Below are 20,210 nucleotides of genomic sequence, written 5' to 3' on the forward strand. Positions count from 1 at the left end.
GCAGTGACACGGGGGGTCTCAAAACGTGTCCTCTTGCCCCCAGTGTCCATTGCGGCCACAATCATCTACGCCTACGCCTGGCTGGTCCCCCTCGCTCTCTGGGGTTTCCTCGTGTGGAGAAACAGCAAAGTGATGAACATCGTTTCCTACTCGTTTTTGGAGATCGTGTGCGTCTATGGGTATTCGCTCTTCATTTACATTCCCACGGCGGTAAGTACCGCACTTATTCCGGGTGAGACCCTGCTCTTGGTGGAAAATTCAGTTGCACTCACTCTTTCTTGCCTAACACCCACATGTGCCCGAAAAATACCCCCTTGAATTTAGAAGTTGAGCAGGAATGGGGCCGAGGGAGCCAGGTGCCTTCCTTGGATATGGAGCCCTTTGTCAGGACAGCGTCCCCCTCCGTCTGCATGCTGGTGGCGTTTTTCCAGGCTCTCCTGGGAAAGCTGAGAGGCAGCGGGGGCCCCGCCGCTGCCCGGTTCCCAGGCTTTTTAGGAGCACATGTGTTTGGCATGGATAGATGCCTCTGAATGCCTCCCCCAAACCCTCCCTGCTCTCCGTTTCTTTCAGATACTGTGGATCATCCCCCAGAAAGCTGTCCGCTGGATTCTCGTCACGATTGCCCTGGGCATCTCAGGCTCTGTCTTGGCAATGACATTTTGGCCAGCTGTTCGTGAGGACAACCGACGCATCGCGTTGGCCACGATTGTGACAATTGTGCTGCTTCACATGCTACTCTCTGTGGGCTGCTTGGTATGGGCTCATTCCCGTGTTCTTCCCATGCGCTTTCGATGCAGATGCTGAGACCTCAAACTGTTAGACGCCATGGTTCTTTCTTTCTTTTCTTTTTTTTTTTTTAATTTTATGACTGCCACCCATGGCATACGGAAGTTCCCAGGTCAGGGATCGAATCAGAGCCACCACTGCAGCAATGCTGGATCCTTTAACCCACTGCGCTGGGGTAGGGATTGAACTCACACCTCCGTGGTGACCTAAGCCACTGCAGTCACATTCTTAACTCACTGCCCCACTGTGCCACAGTGGGAACTCCCGACACCATGGTTCTTTAAAAATTGGCTCCATGAAATAAATATCATTTTAAATAAATTCTCCTAGATGAGAAGTAATAAAGCCATGAGAATTGGATGGTAATCTCTGACGTTACCTAAATTCTGAAGTCTGGTTGAGATTTGGTGTCTGGGCCAGAGGAAGCAGGGGTGGATAAGTAGCCACATGTAGGGCTGGGGAGTGAGGGGAGGGGGCAGTTCCACGCCTTTGCTGATTTTCTCCACATACTTAAGAGTTTTGAAATGCAGCATCTCACAGGTGAAAAGCTTCAGAATGAAATATAGAATAGGAAAGAGAAGTTTTTTTTGTTAATTGCTTTTTTTTTTCCTCTTTTTGGCCTCCCCGAGGCATATGGAGTTCCAAGGCCACGGATCAGATCTGAGCCGCAGCTGCCACCTAGGCCACAGCTACAGCAGTGCCAGATCCTTAACCCGCTTTGCTGGGCCAGGGATCGAACCTGCGTCCCACTGCTCCCAAGATGCCCCTGATCCCATTTGCACCACAGCAAGAACTTCAAGAGAAGTTACTTTTTAAGGTGAACAAAGCTTCAAGCAATTTTTGAGTTAATGTCTTGAGGTATCTTTTTAAGGAGGGCATGTGCTTTTGGATTAGACAGGCCCAGACTGAAGAGCAGCTCTGTCACTGACTGGCTGTGAGCGTGGGCATGGTACCTAACTTCTCTGAATTTGGATTTCTTTTCTTTTCATATACATACATTGTACATGTGTCTAAGCTGTGACCCCTCCAGACAGAAGACTCAGAGCAGAGGGATGCTGTTAATATCTGGCCCTTGGTATTTCGGGGCTGATCCCTAGAAATGCCACTGTGACCCTTCTGTCTGCGGTGGATGAATGTACCTTTCTTCATAACTAACTCTCTCCGTGGAAGCTGTTCGCTGGTGTCTTCCCCTCTCTTTTGAACTATTTTCCTGTTACCCATCTGGTTGAGAAGTTGGCGAAGAGAAGGAGGCAGGAGACAAGGCATTGCCTTGTTCAGTTTTGTAAAGAGTAGAGCAGAGCAAGGGGCTGTGGAGCGGGCGGGTGTTGCTGCTGCTGTTGCTAACACGTCTCATTTGGTACCTGCGGCCAGGATCGTTTACCTCCTGTGCCTACTCTTCCCTTTTGAGGTAAGTTACCCTGAATTTAGGGTTTCCTTGCCCATCTTGCTATTCAGGAACTTCCCAAGAGAGAGGATTATAATGACGTAGAAAGCACCTGGGCTGGGAGCAGCTTAGCATTGAGAGCTCTCAGAACTGGGCTTCCTTGGAGTTCCCTGGTGGTTCAGCAGGTTGAGGGTCCATCATCATCACTGCTGTGGCTCAGGTTGCTGCTGTGGTGCGGGTTTGATCCCTGGCCTGGGAAGTTCCACATGCTGGAGGTGCAGCAAAAAAAAAAAAAAAAAAAAAAGAACCTGGGCCTCCTCCTCTCTCAGGGAGATTGATATTTGCAAGCTTTTGTGAGACTCAGTGAAATGGCTGTGAAAACCCTTCACATACTGTGACAGTTTTCTCAAATGTAAAGAGATTTACAAGAGTCCCGGGAGTTCCCGTCATGGCTCAGCAGAAACAAATCCGACTAGTATCCATTGAGGATGCGGGCTCCATCCCTGGCCTTGCTCTGTGGATTAAGGATCCCGGCGTTGCCGTGAGCTGTGGTGTAGGTGGCAGATGCAGCTCGGATCTGGCGTTGCTGTGGCTGTGGCGTAAGCCGGTGGCTACAGCTCTGATTAGACCCCTAGCTTGGGAACCTCCATATGCCGTGGGTATGGCCCTCAAAGGCAAAAAAAAAAAAAAAAGGGTCCTGCCTCACCAGAAGCTGCCAGGGCCACTCTGCTGCCTGTTCTTCCTAGTGCCCAGTTAAGAGTGGTCCCAGCTCACAACTCTAGAGCAGTAGTGCCCTTTCATTAGTGCCTTTCCTTGGCATCTTCCCATCTCTCTCCTGAACTTCTTACTCATCACACGCACACATGCACATCTGCTTGAGAAGTTGGAGGGGAAAAGTGGAGCAGAGAGGTACCTGCAGGTGTAGGACCTTTTCTTGGGCACAGTTTCTCTCCGCAAGGAAGGGTAACATTCCTTCCAGGGGCCCACAGCCTGGGGCTTCATGCCCACACTGGAGATGGCCTCCTCCTTTCTCTCCCAGAGGAGAGGCGCGTGCAGGAGGGCAGGAGCAGTCGCTAGGAGACGGGTTCTAGTCCCAGCTCCATCACTCTCTGCTTCGGTTAGTTCCCCTCTCTGACCCCCACCTCCTCACCCTGAAAAAGAGGTGAAGGTGTGTTGTAAGGGTGAGTGATCAGGACAGTTATTATCATTGGAGAGGCAGGGAGAGGAAGTGGCAGGGGAGTTACTTGAGCTGAGGGGCACCAGACAGCTTGGTCTTCTCGCTTGCCCCTGGGGAACATAGATTGGTGCTTTTGCCTCAGTGTAGTGAAGCACATGACAGCCCTGCACCTGCTGAGGGCCCCTGGGCACTGGTGCCTGTGCACTTTCTCTACGTTGGGCCTGGGACGCACCTGCAGGGGTGACTGACGAGGCGCTAGAGGGTGCATCTTTGGTTGGTGTGTTTGGAGATGTACAAGCCTGTGTTCCTGCTGCGAGTTGAGGGTCTGTGCCCTCGTGTTTGTGGAATTAATGATTCACAGAAATATAACTTAGAGATTTTTTTTTTAGTCCTTTCATTTTATAAATAAGACTTGTCCAAAGTCATAGTGCAAGTTACTAGCAGAGCCAGATTTATCTTTTTTTTTTTTTTTTTTCAACTGCACCCGTGGCACGTGGAAGTTACTGAGCTAGGGATTGAACCTGAGCCCCAGGAGTGACAGTGCCAGCTCCTTAACCTGCTGAGCCACCAGGGAACTCCAGAGCCAGGTTTAGAAGCTAGGCCTCTTGGCTCATTCTGGTGAAGATTTCCTCTAGGATCCTGGAAGAGGGTCGTTGTTCCTGCATCCTGGGGGCTTCTTGGCTCTGCTGTCCTGCAGGATAACTGGAGGGGCCCGGGACTAGCCGCATGGCCCCTGCTCCCGCTTAATGAGGGACTGTTTTCTTCCTTCCTTAGAAAACAGCTGCTGGGAGAGACCTTGGGGAGGAAGACTTTTAAAACTGAAAGAATTGGGAGTTCCCGTCGTGGCGCAGTGGTTAATGAATCCGACTAGGAACCATGAGGTTGCGGGTTCGGTCCTGTCCTTGCTCAGTGGGTTAACGATCCGGCGTTGCCGTGAGCTGTGGTGTAGGTTGCAGACGCGGCTCGGATCCCACGTTGCTGTGGCTCTGGCGTAGGCCGGTGGCTACGTCTCCGATTAGACCCCTAGCCTGGGAACCTCCATATGCTGCAGGAGTGGCCCAAGAAATAGCAAAAAAAAAGACAAAAAAAAAACTGAAAGAATTTCTCTGGGCTGTTATTAGAGGGAGTCTGCAGCTAGAAACTTTGAAATGGACTGAGGAGTTGACTGGAAATAGAAATTTTGTGGGGGGTGGCGAAACTCCAGTGTGTGGTGTTGGTGCCCCCTTCTGGCTGAAAGAGAGCAGAGCTGGTGAAGTGGTTATTGCCTTACTGGCTTATCTTTCTTACCTTCCTGAGGCCTCAGCTCCGAGGCAGGGAGTCCTGCACAGGCAGGGGTCCCTGATTTATTAGCGGGGTCATCTGTCCTTTCAACAGCCTCCGTTCACGGCTAGTGAGATTGGTATTTTCCTGGGCTCAAGTGAAGCAGCTCAGACCCCAAAGCAGGTGGAAAGATCCTCCCTGATGTTTTCCGTCTTTCACCTCCTTCTGATTTTTGACAGTTAAATTGTAGATGGTGAGTGGAAGCACTTACCAAACCTTTCATTTCCAAGTGGAAGAATCAGGCCATAAGGGCTGCCTGGCCCTTTCTTTGAAAGGTCTTTAGGGGGAGCCGGCTGGTTGAGCAGCAGTCTCTCAGGGTTCAGTTCATTAAGTATTGATTGTTTACACGGTGTGCCAGGCTCTGTTCAAGGGGCTGGGGACACAGGGACAAGAAGGACACAGAGACTGTTCGAAGTGGTGATTAACAGCTTGCGTCAGGAAGACCCAGCATTGAGCCCCAGGGGCACCCCTCGCCAGCCACATGCACCCGATCGAATAGTGGCCTCTGAGTCTCTGTTTCTTCACCTGTCAGATGAGGGTCGTGAAAACGCTTCTCCAGGTAGTTATGCGGATTAGGTCCTATGTAGCAAGCATTCCGTCAGTGGCAGCGAAATTGAAAAAGCCACACACAGTTGAGTGAGAGACCAGACAGTTCGGCGTGCTGGCTAGTGTGCTGGGGGAAATGTAGGGGCCACGAGAGCCCAGAGGCACTGTTGGCCTGGAGTCTCGGACGCTTGCCTGGGCCATTGTTTTTTAACGCCCCTCGTGGGTCTCCTTTCCCTGCAGGCCTACTTTTTTGATGCACCAGAGATGGACCATCTCCCACCAGCCACCGCAGCTCCAAACCAAACAGTTGCAGCAGTCAAGTCCAGCTAAAGAGGAAAGGGAGCGATTGTATTTGCATCTCCTTGCGGTGAGGTACAGTAAAAACGGGCAGGTGTAGCAGGTGTCTGGCTGTGAGCATCCCAAACTGGGAGGGCCAGGCCCTTTGATCATCCTCACAACACCGTGTGGGGTGGGCCCCTCTTGCCGAGGGTTCGGTTGGGAAATCTGCCTCCTCTGGCTTTGTACGTTTGGGAAGCAGGCGCCTTAGAGTCTCCTGTAAGGAGGGTTCCTGCCTTTCTGCCCCAGCTTCCCCTCTTCCCTTCCCAGCAGCACAGTTGGGTTTGTTCCATTGGCTTATAGTCCTATGATTGTTTTTTCCTCCAGTTTCTCTGTGACTTCTCAGGCTGGCCTCAGACCCTGAGTGTGACTGTTCTTGAATTACTCATGCAGTTCTCCCAAGCTTACCAGTTCTCATGCTCACTTTGCTCTCGGGCCCCTTTGATGAGTCCACTGTGGGCAGCTAGCTCAGGGCCAGACTGCAGGAACGGGACCCAGTGCCTCCCTGGCTGGTCTCTCGCCCCCTGTTCCACCTCCTCAGTGTACCGAGCCTTCGCACGTGCTCATCAGTTGTCTGAAACGCTCCTTCCCTTCCAGCCGTCATCACTTACTTTGTGATCCCGTTACACCTTGTACCTGTTCACTGTCAGTGTGTCCATCTGCCTGTCCATTTGTTCACTCTTTTATTCATCCATTTGTTCTCCTTGTACTAGAATGTCCCCCCAGTTAGACTCAGCCTCGTAAGAACAAGAACAAAGAGGGCATGTTTTTTGTATCTTCATTGCTCACCACATGACCTGGTATACAGTAGGTACTCAGTAAACGTTTATGGCATGAATGAAGCCGCACTCTGCACGTGAGCTCCCTAAAGAACCTTTATCCTATTTTGTAATCATGCGCTGATCTTTCTGCCCAAACTGCTGTCTCCCAGAGCAACAGGGTGTGGTCCAAAGACCAGGGCCTTTAGAGTCAAATAGAATTAAAACTAAATCCTTGCCTTACCATGTACTGTCAGTGTGCCTGAGACAAAGAGCTTATTCTCTCTGTGCCTCAGCTAACTTAACTATGAAATAAGGGTGATACGTCTATAGGCATACCTTGGAGTTATTGTTGGTTTGATTCTAGACCACTGGAGAAATGCAAGTATTGCAATAAAGCAAGTCACATGAGTCTTTTGGTTTCCCAGTTCATATAAGAATTATATTCATAGGAGTTCCCATTATGGCTCATTGGTTAGTGAACCCGATTAGCATCCATGAGGACCTGGGTTCGATCCCTGGCCTCACTCAGTGGGTTAAGGATCTGGCGTTGCCATGAGCTGTGGTGTAGGTTGCAGACTCTGCTTGGATCCAGCATTGCTGTGGCTGTGGTGTAGGCTGGCAGCTGCAGCTCTGATTCAACCCCTAGCCTGGGAACTTCCATACGCTGTGGGTACAGCCCTAAAAAGACAGGCACACAGAAAAATCTGTATTGCTCAAAAATGCTGACCATCATTTGAGCCTCCAGTGAATTGTTGTAGTAATACAAAAGACACTGATCAGGAGTTCCTGTCGTGGCTCAGCAGTTAACGAGTCCAACTAGTAGTATCCATGAGGACGCAAGTTCGATCTCTAGCCTGGCTCAGTGGGTAAATGATCTGGCGTTGCCAGGAGCCATGGTGTAGGTCTCAGACATAGCTCAGATCCCACGTTGCTGTCTGGCAGCTATAGCTCTGTTCGACCCCTAGCCTGGGAACCTCCATATGCCACGGGTGCGGCCCTAAAAAGACAAAAGACCAAAAAAAAAAAAAAAAGATCACCGATCAGAGATCCCCATAACAAATATAGCAATAATGAAAAAGTTTGAAATATTGTAAGAATTACCAAAATGTGACACAGAGATAAATGCCCTTAGGAAAATGGTACTGGTAGACTTGCTCAATGCAAGGTTGCCACAGACTTTCAATGTATAAAAAACAACAGCATCTGCAAAGCATAATAAAGTGAAGTTCCGTAAATCGAGGTATGCATTTATATTTTAAGACTGTAGTGAAGATTAGAGCTCATGTTTATAAAAGCTCCCGGCACACAGCTTTATGGGCAGTAATAGACTCAAGCTGCTCCCTCTCTGAGAATAGGTCACTAATTTGTGTTGGAATTTGATGGTTCATACTGGCTTTATGGTGACTTTTCATTTCCTTTTTGTAAAACACATGGAGGTTTCCCCTCTCAATTAAGGAATTTAGGGTGCCAGCCCTACGAGGTGACAAGTTGTGATTACTCAAACAAAGGTCCTGCCAGTGGCCTTGTTGCTCAGACAGTCCTGGCCAATGGCATGACTAGGGGACCACGGAAACATCAGAGCCTGCCTTCCCCCACTTCCTCTCCTCACTTGGTGCCGTGATGATAGAATAAAAGGAGATCTGAGCCCATGGAGATGCGATGTGCTTCCCTCCTCTTTTGATAGTGAGGTAGCTGAGGCCAAGGGAGGACAGTGCCCGGCCCAAGGCCACCCCAGGTTTGGTGGCAGGCAGACTAACGTGTATCATATCCTGTTTCAGAAAGCACTGTCCAGGTCACTCTCACTGGCCGCTCTTACCAGCCATGTTGTCCCCACTCTCTCGATGGGGAAGCTGGGCTTAGTCAGTCTGAGGTCACTAAGATCACCTCCCTCTTAGAGGCAGAGCTGGGACTTAAACTCAGGTCCTGAGGAACCAATTCCTGAGGTTTTTCCACTTTCCCACTTTAGGCTGGTGTTCTTTTTACCACGAAAACTTGCAGGCTCCCCTGCTGGCTCCTGGCTTTTTTCTGAGGGGTGGAGAGTAGAAGCTCTCTTTTGCTGGTCTAGAGATGCTTTAATTCAGAGGTTGTCATACTTCTTTGATTGTACAACCTGTCAGGTAAGAACTTGAGGCCTAGGAGTTCGTCATGACTCAGTGGTAACAAACCTGACTAGGATCCACGAGGACGCGGCTTTGATCCCTCGCCTCATTCTGTGGGTTAAGGATCTGGCGTTGGTGAGATCTGAGCTGTGGTGTAGGTTGCAGACGGGTTTGGATCCCTCATTGCTGTGGCCGTGGCACAGGCCCGCAGCTGCAGCTCTGATTCGACCCCTAGCCTGGGAACTTCTGTGTGCTGCAAATGTGGCCCTAAAAAGCAAAAAACAAAAGAATTTGAGGACTGTATTATCTATTGCTGCCTAACAATATTGCCACAAACTTAGCAGCTCAAACAACGCACATTCTTCCTCATCTCTCTGTTTCTGTGAGTCAGGAATCTGGGCATAGCTTCGCTTAGTTCCCTCCTTCAAGGTCTCCTTACACAGCTGCACCCACGGAGTTGCCTGCGTCCTGGTCTCATCTGAAGGCTGGGCTGGGGAAGGATCATCCACGCTCACATGGTTGTTGGCAAGATTCGGTTCCTTGCGGCCTGTTGGACCGACAGCCTCCTTGCTGATGGTCAGCTGGAGGCTGCCCTCTGCTCCTTGCCACATAGTCCCCTCCAGGTGATGCTTTACAAAGCCATGAATGGAGGTGATCCGCAGAGGGTCTGTTAGGGAGGTGGAAGTTACCTCTGAGTAATATAATCATAGAAATGACATCCATCACCTCTGCCATGTTCTTTTTTGTGTTGTCGTTGTTTTTCATCTTTTTAGGGCCACACCCGCAGCTTATGGAGGTTCCCAGGCTAAGGGTGTCGTCGGAGCTGTAGCCACCGGCCTATGCCACAGCCATAGCAACAGCAGTGCCAGATCCAAGCTGCATCTGCGACCTACACCACAGCTTATGGCAATGCTGGATCCTTAACCCACTGAATGAGGCCAGGGATTGAACCCACGTCCTCATGGATGCTAATCAGGTTTGTTAACCGATGAGCCACGATGGGAACTCCTGCCATATTCTTTTTTTTGTTGTTGTTGTTGTTGTTGCTATTTCTTGGGCCGCTCCCGTGGCATATGGAGGTTCCCAGGCTAGGGGTTGAATCGGAGCTGTAGCCACCGGCCTACGCCAAAGCCATAGCAACGCAGGATCCGAGCCGCGTCTGCAACCTACACCACAGCTCACGGCAACGCCGGATGGTTAACCCACTGAGCAAGGGCAGGGACCGAACCCGCAACCTCATGGTTCCTAGTCGGATTCGTTAACCACTGCGCCACAACGGGAACTCCTCTTTTTGCTATTTCTTTGGGCCGCTCCCGTGGCATATGGAGGTTCCCAGGCTAGGGGTCTAATCGGAGCTGTAGCTGCCAGCCTACGCCAGAGCCACAGCAACGCGGGATCCGAGCCGCGTCTGCAACCTACACCACAGCTCACGGCAACGCCGGATCGTCAACCCACTGAGCAAGGCCAGGGACCGAACCCGCAACCTCATGGTTCCTAGTCGGATTCGTTAACCACTGCGTCACGACGGGAACTCCCGCCATATTCTTTTGATTAGAAGCAAGTCACAAGTCTTGCCCACGGTCGGGGGGAGGGAACATACCAGGGCGTGAAATACTCGGAGGCAAGGATCGTTGGAGGCCATTTAAATTTTCAAATTTTTCATTTCCGGAGTTCCCCTCATGGCTCAGCAGTTAACGAACCCGACTAGCATTCATGAGGTTGTGAGTTTGATCCTTGGCCTCGCTCAGTGGGTTAAGGATCCGGCATTGCCGTGAGCGTTGGTGTAGATTGCAGACGTGGCTTGGATGCTGCCATTGCTGTGGCTGTGGCATAGGCTGGCAGCTGCAGCTACCATTCGACCCCTAGCCTGGGAACCTCCATATGCCGCAGGTGTGGCCCTAAAAAAGAAAAAAAAAGAAAATTTCATTTTACCTTATTTTATTTTTCACAATAGAATTGTGAGCTCTTTATACATCATGATAGTTTGCTATACACACGCATTGTATGGAGGCTGTTTAAAGTCTGTCTCCCACAAGCACACACCTGTAGGGATAGGCATATATTCGAAGTTATTTACATAGACTGTTGTCAATCCATATAGTCACTATTCAAGCTTAATTCCTTGTTTTTTGATGAAAAATAAATATTAATAGACGTTGTGATATTTTCCTTCCACCGCGTCAGTGGGTTGTTTTCGGAGCCCACTGCCTTAGCGGGAGCATGTGGTAGCTGGCTGGCGTCACCGCTTAATTGTCTGCACACATGTCCAGCTCATCCTGCAAATGGACTCCACTGACAGTTAGAGGCGGCCCCAGGGCAGGAAAGGTCTCAGACTGAAATCCACGGCGAAGGGACTCTTCTTTCACGTGGACTCCCCAGTCTTGGCCTGATGCCCGCCTAGCACAGACAGGTCGAGCGCTTTGTTGTCGCTGCATGGGTGGAGGTGACTCTGGAGAGTCAGGCAAGCGTCCGGATGTGGGCTGTTACCAGAGGGGCTTGGATCACTGAGACCTAAATCATCATTTATTCCTTCACTCAGACCCCGGGGACCTAGAAAATCGGATCCAGTTTGCCTGGAGGCGTCTTCGTCCCTGGGTAAAACAGCTCATCAGAAGAGACCAGTCTGTGGGCCAGGCTATGTGAGAAGTGCCCAGGCCAAGTTGTGAGTTGATGGGCTCTGTGGGAGCACAGAAACACAGAAACACTGACTCACTCGGCCCGGGGAAGGCTTCTCAGAGGGGGTCTGGCTTGAGCCGAGTCCTGAAGTTTGCGCAGGACAGTCCAGTTGCCCGTTTGTCTCAAGAGCAGTCAGTTTGCTGTGGCTTTTGGGAAGGTGAAGAGGTAGGCTGTTGATGGGGACACAGGGACGTGCTGTGGGCTCACGTCACCTGGAACAAGGACGTCTGAGCTCAGCTGCAGAGGGACAGAGGTGGAGGACACAATGGCTTTTGTTGCCTGGCTCTCTGCCTTGCCCCAGAATACCTGACATCACCCTGGAGAGGGGCTCGCCCAGCCTGCTCCTGGGCTGAAGCTTCCGTTCCTTCCATACATTTTGATTGTGAAGGCTCCAGACCAAGTGTCCCAGGCGCTCTAAACCCGCAGAGAGTCAGAAGCCGGCATCTGGGAAGCACCTGGTCCCCAGGGCCCTTGCAGGCCTCCCATCCTGATTTACACAGATTTGATACCTCTGGGCTTTGCTCAGATTCTATAAACTTGGGTGTCAGGGTCTCCATTTGGGTGTCAAGTCTCTGAATGAGATAGTGATGAACAGTTTCTTTAGAGCATCCCGGGCAGAAGCATCAATCGCTTTGCCAATGAGAGGCGCTGTCCAGAGCCCCGAGCACTGCAGATTTATGGGCTGGCCATGCCTCCCACTGTAATCTCTGGACTCCCGGCTTTCACTGAAAAAGAATAGCTTCTAATCTTGCAGATAACCGTCCTCATGTAAATCTGCACATTGGCAGCTTAGCCTGGAAAGGATGGCTGGGAAAGCATTAACCCTCCTCTCCCTGGAACCTCAGGATCATAGGGAAGTCGCCAATTACTTGTAATGAGGGAAGCTACCCCACATAAGTCAGCACGCTATGATGAAGAACATCTGGCTTGCTTCTTTGCTTCCTTCCCTTGTTCTTTCATTCCTGTTTTTTGGGGGGAGCGGGGATGATTTTTAGGGCCGCACCTGCAGCATATGGAAGTTCTCAGACTAGGGGTCTAATTGGAGCTGCAGCTGCCAGCCTACACCCCAGCCATAGCAACATCAGATCCGATCCGCAGCTGTGACCCCATCATAGCTCCCAGCAATGCCAGGTCTTTAACCCACTGAGCAAGGCCAGGGATCAAATTCATATCCTTATGGATACTAGTTGGGTTTGTAACTGCCGAGCCACAAGCGGAATGCCCCCCACCTTTTTTTTTCCTTCCTGTTTTTTTTTTAATTAACTTATCTTCTGAGGGCCAGTGCTGATTCTGAGCCAAGACCCTGGTGAGCTAGGGGGGGTCTTACTTTGGCTTGAGGGATGGAATATCTGAAGGACCTCATCCCGACGGGGGCTGCCTCCCAGCCGTGACAAGTGGCTCTGTCCAGGCGAGAGTAGCCAGCAGGTAATTACACTGCAGTGTGAGAAGGGCTTTAATAAGAGATGAGCACAGGGCTTCAGGAGACTCCTTTGTAATTAAAACCCTCCTGATTTGATACACAGGGTTTGTGTGCAATTATCCTTTCACTCTCTCATGTCAAAAGTTCATTTTGTAAGCCAAAGCTGTAAATGTGTTTACGAGGCTTCGTCAATTCTTTTATTATGAAATCAGCTTTAACTCAATGTTATAATCCCCTTTACCACAGGGTGCAAACCGCATGATTTCGCACCATAGCTAACACTCTCTTCTCCAGTCTCTTGTTCCTTTCCACACCATGTCTGAAATGTCTCTGCCCAGAGAATCCATTGTCCGTTCCTGGAATATTGCTTTTTTTTTTTTTTTTTTTGGCCAAATTTGCAGCATGAGAAAGTTCCCAGGCCGGTGATCGAACCCACACCACACCCCAGCCCTGATGATGCTGGCTTCTTAACCTGCCGAGCAACCAGAGAACTTGGGCAACTTCTTACTCAATTTTTTTCTTTGTTCCCTTTCTTTGAGGAATATTGGGGAACCTGGCCTGGCAAGTGGATCAGTACAATAACTTTTTTATTCTTTTTTTTTTTTTGTCTTTTTGCCTTTTTGAGGGCCACTTCCTGCGGCATATGGAGGTTCCCAGGCTAGGGGTCCAATCGGAGCTGTAGTCACCGGTCTACACCAAAGCCACAGCAATGTGGGATCCGAGCCTCGTCTGCAACCTACACCACAGCTCATGGCAAGGCTGGATCCTTACCCCACTGAGCAAGGCCAGGGATCGAACCTGAAACCTCATGGCTCCTAGTCAGATTCATTAACCACTGAGCCACGACGGGAACTCCAACTTTTTATTCTTTTACTTGACTTATTTAATGGAAAATATTTGAACATACAGAAGTGGAGAGAATAGTATCATGAATCTCTTATATTCTTCCCCTTGCTCACTTTCCACAGTGTCAACTCATGGCCAGTCTTCTCTCATCCAGATACCCATCTATGTCTCACCTCTTCGCCCTGTGTTATTTTGAAGCAAACCCGGAACATCCTATTATTTCATCCATAAACACTTAAACTCTGTATCTATCAAAGATGTTCTTCAAAACCTAACCATAATAGCATAATCACATCTTAAGTAATAACTCTTTAATATCAAATACATTTCAGTGTTTGAATTTCATATTGCAGTTGAATGATCTGCCTCTTTTTTTTTTTTGGTCTTTTGTCTTTTTAGGGCCACACCCACAGCATATGGAGGTTCCCAGGCTAGGGGTCCAATCGGAGCTACAGCTGCTGGCCTACGCCACAGCCACAGCAACGCTGGATCTTTAACCCACTGAGAGAGGCCAGGGATCAAACCTGTGTCCTCATGGATACTAGTCGGGTTTGTTAACCAAAGAGCCACAACAGGAACTCCTGATCTATGTTTTAAATGCCTTTTAAATCACAGAGTCCTATTCTACCTGTCTCTTTCTCTTTCCCTTTGTCATTAATTTGTTGAAAAATCACTTATCCTATAGTTTTTCACCGTCTGGATTTTGCTAATTGTTTCTCCATGGTAGCTTTTTTTTTTTTTTTTTGCTCCTTTTAGGGTCACACCCATGACACATGGAAGTTCCGAGGCTAGGGGTTGCATTGGAGGGCAGCAGCCGGCCTACACCACAGCCACAGCAATGCCAGATCTGAGCCGCATCTGCAGCCCATGGTGCACCTTGCAGCAATGCTAGATCCTTCACCCACTGAGCAAGGCCAGGGATCAAACCCGTATCCTCATGGATACTAGTCAGGTTCGTAACTCACTGAGCCACAACGGGAACTCCTCCATGGTATCTCTTAACATATAGCACTGTCCTCTGTTTTCTGTGAATTGGTGGTTGTTTCTAATGGTTTGATCAAATTCAGGTTTGATTTTGTTGTTTTTAAGACTACTTGATATGTGCCGTAAAATTCTCCCATCCATAGACTCATAATGTCTAATTATCTCTCTTTTTTTTTTTTTTTGTCTTTTTGCCATTTCTTGGGCCGCTCCCGCAGCGTATGGAGGTTCCCAGGCTAGGGGTCTAATCGGAGCTGTAGCTGCCAGCCTACACCAGAGACACAGCAACGCAGGATCCGAGCCGTGTCTGCAACCTACACCACAGCTCACGGCAACGCCAGATCATTAACCCACTGAGCAAGGGCAGGGACCGAACCCGCAACCTCATGGTTCCTAGTCGGATTCGTTAACCACTGCGCCACGACGGGAACTCTCTCTCCGTCTTTTCAATGTTAGTAGCCACTAATAAGCTTGGACCCATTAATTCATTAGGGTTTAAAATGGTGATACTTCAGTTCTATCTTTCCTTCCTTATTTCTTTCTTTCTTTTTTTTTTTGGCTGCACCTGTGGCATGTGAAAATTCCTGGGCCAGGGATCAGACCCATGCCACAGCAGCGACCCAAGCCATCGCATTGCCAGATCCTTAACCCACTGCACCACAACGGAACTCCATTCCTTCTCTATTTATTAGCTAGAATACTTCTCTAATAAAAATTTCCCTGCAGTTCCCATTGTTGCTCAGTGGTAACAGACCTGACTAGTATCCATGAGGACGCAGGTTCAATCTCTGGCCTCGCTCAGTGGGTTTAGGATTTGGTGTTGTCGTGAGCTGTGGTGTAGGTCAGATGCAGCTCAGATCCTGCGTTGCTGTGTCTGTGGCGTAGGCTAGCAGCTATAGCTCCAGTTGGGCCCCTGGCCTGGGAATTTTCATATGCCACGGGTGCAACCCTTTAAAATAAAACAACTTCCCTTCATCTGTTTGGGTGTCCACTGGTATGCTTTATGTAAGAAGAGCAAGTTAAATGATTTTTTTTCTCTACATTTGCCTGCTTTCAAAATAGTAATTGGCTCACCAGCACTCTGCAGCAATGACCACTTAGTTTCAGTCCATTGCAAATATGCTTCCTGATGATCAAATTGTCCTATATTTGGAAGGTCCCTTCGTGGCTCAGCAGTTAACAAACCCAACTACAATCCATGAGAACAAGGGTTCGATCCCTGGCCTCTCTCCGTGGGTGAGGGATCTGGTGTTGCCATGAGCTGTGGTGTAGGTGGCAGATGCAGCTCAGATTCCGTGTTGCTGTGCTTGTGGTGTAGGCCAGTGGCTGCAGCTCCCATTGGACCCTCAGCTGGGAACCTCCATATGCCATAGGTGTGGTCCTAAAAAGCAAAAAAAAAAAATTTGTCCTAAAAATTGTCCTATATTTGGCCAATGGGAGCCTTTTCAGATTGGCCACTGGGTCCTGTTGGCACAGTGCTAGGAGTCTCTGATGACCGCCTTGCTCTCTGTTTTACGGACCAAATGTTTTGGGTCTATTTTGAACTTTTCCTGTCCCAGATCCAGTCTGAGCCATTTCTCTTAGGAGTCCTGGGTCTGTTCAGTGGGGAAATGGTATTTCTAGGTCACAATCTAGATGCTAATGGTCCTTATTGCAACTGACTTGGTCTTCACTTTCAGGCCTTTTCAGTGTCCAGAGCTAGGAAATATGAGTGTTGTTTCCCCAATTTTTTTTTTTTTTTTTTTTTTTTGCTTTTTAGGGCCACACCCATGGTGTATAGAGGTTCCCAGGCTAGGGGTCAAATTAGAGCTACAGGTGCCGGCCTATACCACAGCCACAGCCACACCAGATCCAAGCCTCGTCTGTGACCTACACCACAGATCACGGCAAAGCAAGATCCTTCACCCACTGAGAGAGGCCAGGGATCGAACCAGCAACTTCATGGCTCCTAGTCAGATTTGTTTCCGCTGCACCACGATGGGAACTCCACTCCTTGATTATTGTTTTTCAGAGCATATATTGTGATTTCATACTGATACTTCCAATTCCTAGGTAATACTACAGAGTTCTTACTAAACTGCTTTTATCTTATATCCGTATCTCCTTTCTCCTTACTGAGGCTCTCATTCTCACTGAACTGAGCTCTCACAGATGTAATTATTTGTTGTATCCCACTGCAACCATCACGCACAACCATCTGGTAGTAGCAGTACCAGCACTACCTCTAATTACTGGAACTGTTACTTTGAATGCCCTTTTCCCTCCCTTGTCACCTTGGAAACGTTCTATTTATTCTTCAGGACCTGTTTCAGATACTTTCCCCTTGGTGAAGTTTTGCTTCACTTCTCCAGGTAATATTACTTACTTATTTATCTGGGGTCTCCTACAGCTCTTAGTATCTTTCTCTATTACGACAATTTTCTTATTAACTGTAACTTCATAGGCAGAGTTCCTTGAGGTCAGAGTTTTATTTACCAATATAACCCCAGCACTCAATAGGCATGTGGGAAAAGCTTGATTTGAACAAGCGAGGGTTATATACGTACTACGTGGCACTCAGAACTTTCCTGGGATCATTTGCCAAATTGCTTGGACACCCTTATTCATCCACTGAGGACCTAGTCTGTGCTAGGTGCTGGACCACTGGTGAGCAATGGAGATAGGTCCTTACCTTCCCAGATTTGATGCCCTGATTTTAGATCTCCTGCATCACACAAACAAGCAGGCCTTGCCCAGTCAAAGAGAGAATCATGACTTCAGGAACTTCTGATGGGAACATCCCAGGTCAGGCAATGACGACATGGTCCAGGCATGGATGCAGGGATGGGGCCAGGAAGGGAGCAGGGCATGCCTGTACCACAGGGACACCACCACGGTGGGGAGCCAGAGGTGCCCAGGAGTCAGGTCTTAGGCCTGGAAGAGGCAAGGGAGCCCTGGTTGACGGTGACATTATGAACCGAAGCTGACACAAAGGACAGTATCATCTTACTTGCTACCTTCAGCCTACGTGCCAGGAATTCCCAGCCTCTGCCCTATAGGCTGCCTACTAAATGTTGGCAGCAGGAGAAGGGAATTTCTGCTTTCATATCCCCTTCCAGTCTTTTTTTTTTTTTGGTCTTTTTAGGGCCATACCCGTGGCATATGGAAGTTCCCAGGCCAGGGGTCGAAGCAGAGCTATAGCTGCCAGCCTGTGCCACAGCCACAGCAATGCCAGATCCAAGCTGTATCTGTGACCTATACCACAGCTTGTAGCAATGCCAGATCCTTAACCCACTGAGCAAGGTCAGGGATCAATCCCGCATCCTCGTGGATACTACTTGGGTTCATTAACCGCTGAGCCACAATGGGAACGCCCCCTCTTCCAGTCTTGACATTAATTTGGAACAGACAGCTAGAAAGATGAGAGAAAAACAGAGTGTATTTTTGGGAAAATATAGTTCCTGCCCTGTGGGCTGATTTGTCCCTATCTTTATTTAGCATTTCAGAAACCAGAGCTGATGTTTACCAGAAGGCCAATCAGGACTTTAGATTCTTTCATTCCAGCAAATTACAAGGTACACCCTTCTGCAACCACTTTTTTTTTCTTTCTTTTTTTGGCAGCGCCCATGGCATGCAGAAGTTCCCTGGCCAGGGATCAAACCCTTGCCACAGCAGTGACCCGAACCGCAGCAGTGACGTCAGATCCTTAACCCCTAGGCCACCAGGGAACTCCAACCTCTTTTCACAAATACTTTGTTGGCAACTCTTTCCTTTTCTAGAGCCAGTCGATTTAGGCAGATACCTGCTGCCTCAGGCTCACCGTCATGGTGTGCTTAAGTGCTGCCACCCAGCTGTGCTATTTCCCCTGATGAGGTCGCCAGGGAGGCCTGGCTTATTCACTTAGGAAAAAGGAAAGCCATGCATGCTTTAGCAACTCCTCTGTGCAACCTTCCTTCATTGCCCCGGGATTTGCCCATTTCTCTAGCCTCTTTCCATGTCCACATCTCTTACAAATCCTCACCTAGGTGCACCAGCAGATGCCTCACCTTCGTTATGGTTAAAACTAAACTCATCCCCCCAACAACCAGATCCTCCTGATATTTTTCTGTCTCAGTGAATGGCACTGCTGTCCACACCGGCCCTGCCTTCAGACTCAATGAGGTTATGAATCATTCCTTCTCACGGTACCTTACAATTGTAATTACAGAACATTTGTTTTTTTTTTAGAGCCATACCTGTGGTATGTGGAAGTTTCCAGGCTAGGGGCTGAATGGAGTTGCAGCTGCAGGCTCATGCCACAGCCACGGCAATGCCAGATCTGAGCCAAAACCTGCACTACAGCTTGTGGCAACACTGGATGCTTAACCCACTGAGCAAGTCCAGGGATCAAACCTGCATCCTCATGGACACTATGTTGGGTTTTTAGCCTGCTGAGCCACAGTGGAACTCCCATGATTAATGCTTTGTGTGTTTGTTTACCCTGTAGTTTCTTCTACTAGACTGTAGGTTTCTTGAGAGTTGGGACCATGTTTGTATATCATCGCACGCAGGGTCTGGCACGTGAGTCCTCCATCCGTATTTGTTGGATTAATTAAGAAACCCGCTGAGTCACCAAGTGAGAAACCTCAGCATCAGCGTAGGTCTCCTGCTTATCTTCCACATCTTCTCTGTCAGCAAGACTTGGCTGTTCTGCCTTTGAAATATTTCCCGAATCTGTCTTATTAGTACCGTAGTTCACATTCAGATCTGATCATCTTACATTTAGACTGTGCTGATAACTTGATGGGTTTCCCTGTCTCTTCCTTTCCTCCCAGTCCATCCTGTAGGTAGCGATAGGGGTCTGTGAAAATTTGTAAATCTGTGTCTTTCACTGTGTCCATTTTTGTCTTTTTTTTTTTTTTTTTTTTTTTTTTGGCCTCCTGTTACCTAGCGAAGAAAACCCAAACTCCCTGGGTTGCCATGATCACCCCCTGACCTATTTGTGCTGCCTCGTCTCCTGCTGCTGTCCCCGTACAGCCTCCTGTTTCAGCATCCACAGGCAGCTCTTCATAAATCTTTTTATGTCCCTCCATACTGTCTTTCCTCCTCTGGCACCAAACACAGAGCAGTCCCAAAGGGGAGAGAAAGAAGGATGGGTGAAGGCAGTTCTGGGATCTGGGTCAGAGAGAGTTACTGGGTTTCCAAAGTAATAGAGGAAAACTTTTAAAAAAATATTATCTCTCCTCCAACATTAAGTCTTCCTTGGAGCCTATCAGTCAGGGCTCAAGGCCCTAGATTTGGGGAGCTGGTGGCGGCAGATGGCTCCAGCGTTGAAGGCATATCTAGAAATCCTTTCTATAGGGAGGAAAGTTTATCTAGAAAGTTACTCTTGTTTTTTTTTTCCTAGGGCCCGCACCCTTGGCTTATGGAGGTTCCCAGGCTCGGGGTCGAGTAGGAGCTACAGGGACAGCAATTCGGGATTCAAGCCTACATCACGGCTCACAGCAACACTGGATCCTTAACCCACCAAGCGAAGCCAGGGATCGAACCTGCGTCCTCATGGATGCTAGTCAGATTCATTTCTGCTGAGCCACGGCAGGAATCCCAGAAAGTTACTTTTTTTGTTTTTCAGTTCTCTTTGACGGTTTGCGGAGTGTGTGTTCTTTTGGACATGGCATCCACTGCAGGAAAGCAGAATGACCAAAGGCAGCAGGGACACTGATGGCATGGCCCCAACCCCCGACATCAGGATAGTGCTGCCCTGAAGCCTGAATCACCTATTTAATAAACAGAAATGAAATGTGGTTGAGCATATGTGTCTTTCAGCTCTTCTTCCTCGCCTGTAGATCGTCGTTGTGTCCCCGTGCACTGATTTGGAGAGGAATACAAGGGCATGGGCGAGGCTGCTCAGGCACCCTTG

The 20,210-nt window shown here is 49.0% G+C and overlaps 1 protein-coding gene across 4 annotated transcripts in view; it reads left to right on the forward strand.

The window, feature by feature from the left end:
- The window catches only part of YIPF1 (Yip1 domain family member 1), a 44,724-nt gene extending 24,630 nt beyond the window's left edge, over nt 1-20,094 (forward strand). For 2 of the 4 annotated variants that reach the window (XM_047789041.1, XM_047789040.1), the window contains 4 exons: nt 44-210; nt 571-753; nt 5,454-5,585; nt 19,923-20,094. In XM_047789041.1, coding sequence (XP_047644997.1) covers nt 44-210; nt 571-753; nt 5,454-5,543 — 440 coding nt within the window. In that variant the 3' untranslated portion in view covers nt 5,544-5,585; nt 19,923-20,094. Of the gene's footprint in view, nt 1-43; nt 211-570; nt 754-5,453; nt 5,586-17,809; nt 17,887-19,922 lie in introns of all 4 variants that reach the window. The other 2 variants (XR_007136152.1, XM_047789038.1) reach the window with 2 other exon arrangements.
- Nucleotides 20,095-20,210: the final 116 nt, after the last annotated feature.

The sequence above is a fragment of the Phacochoerus africanus genome, chromosome 8, assembly GCF_016906955.1.
Source record: "Phacochoerus africanus isolate WHEZ1 chromosome 8, ROS_Pafr_v1, whole genome shotgun sequence".
Taxonomy (NCBI): Eukaryota; Metazoa; Chordata; class Mammalia; order Artiodactyla; family Suidae; genus Phacochoerus; species Phacochoerus africanus.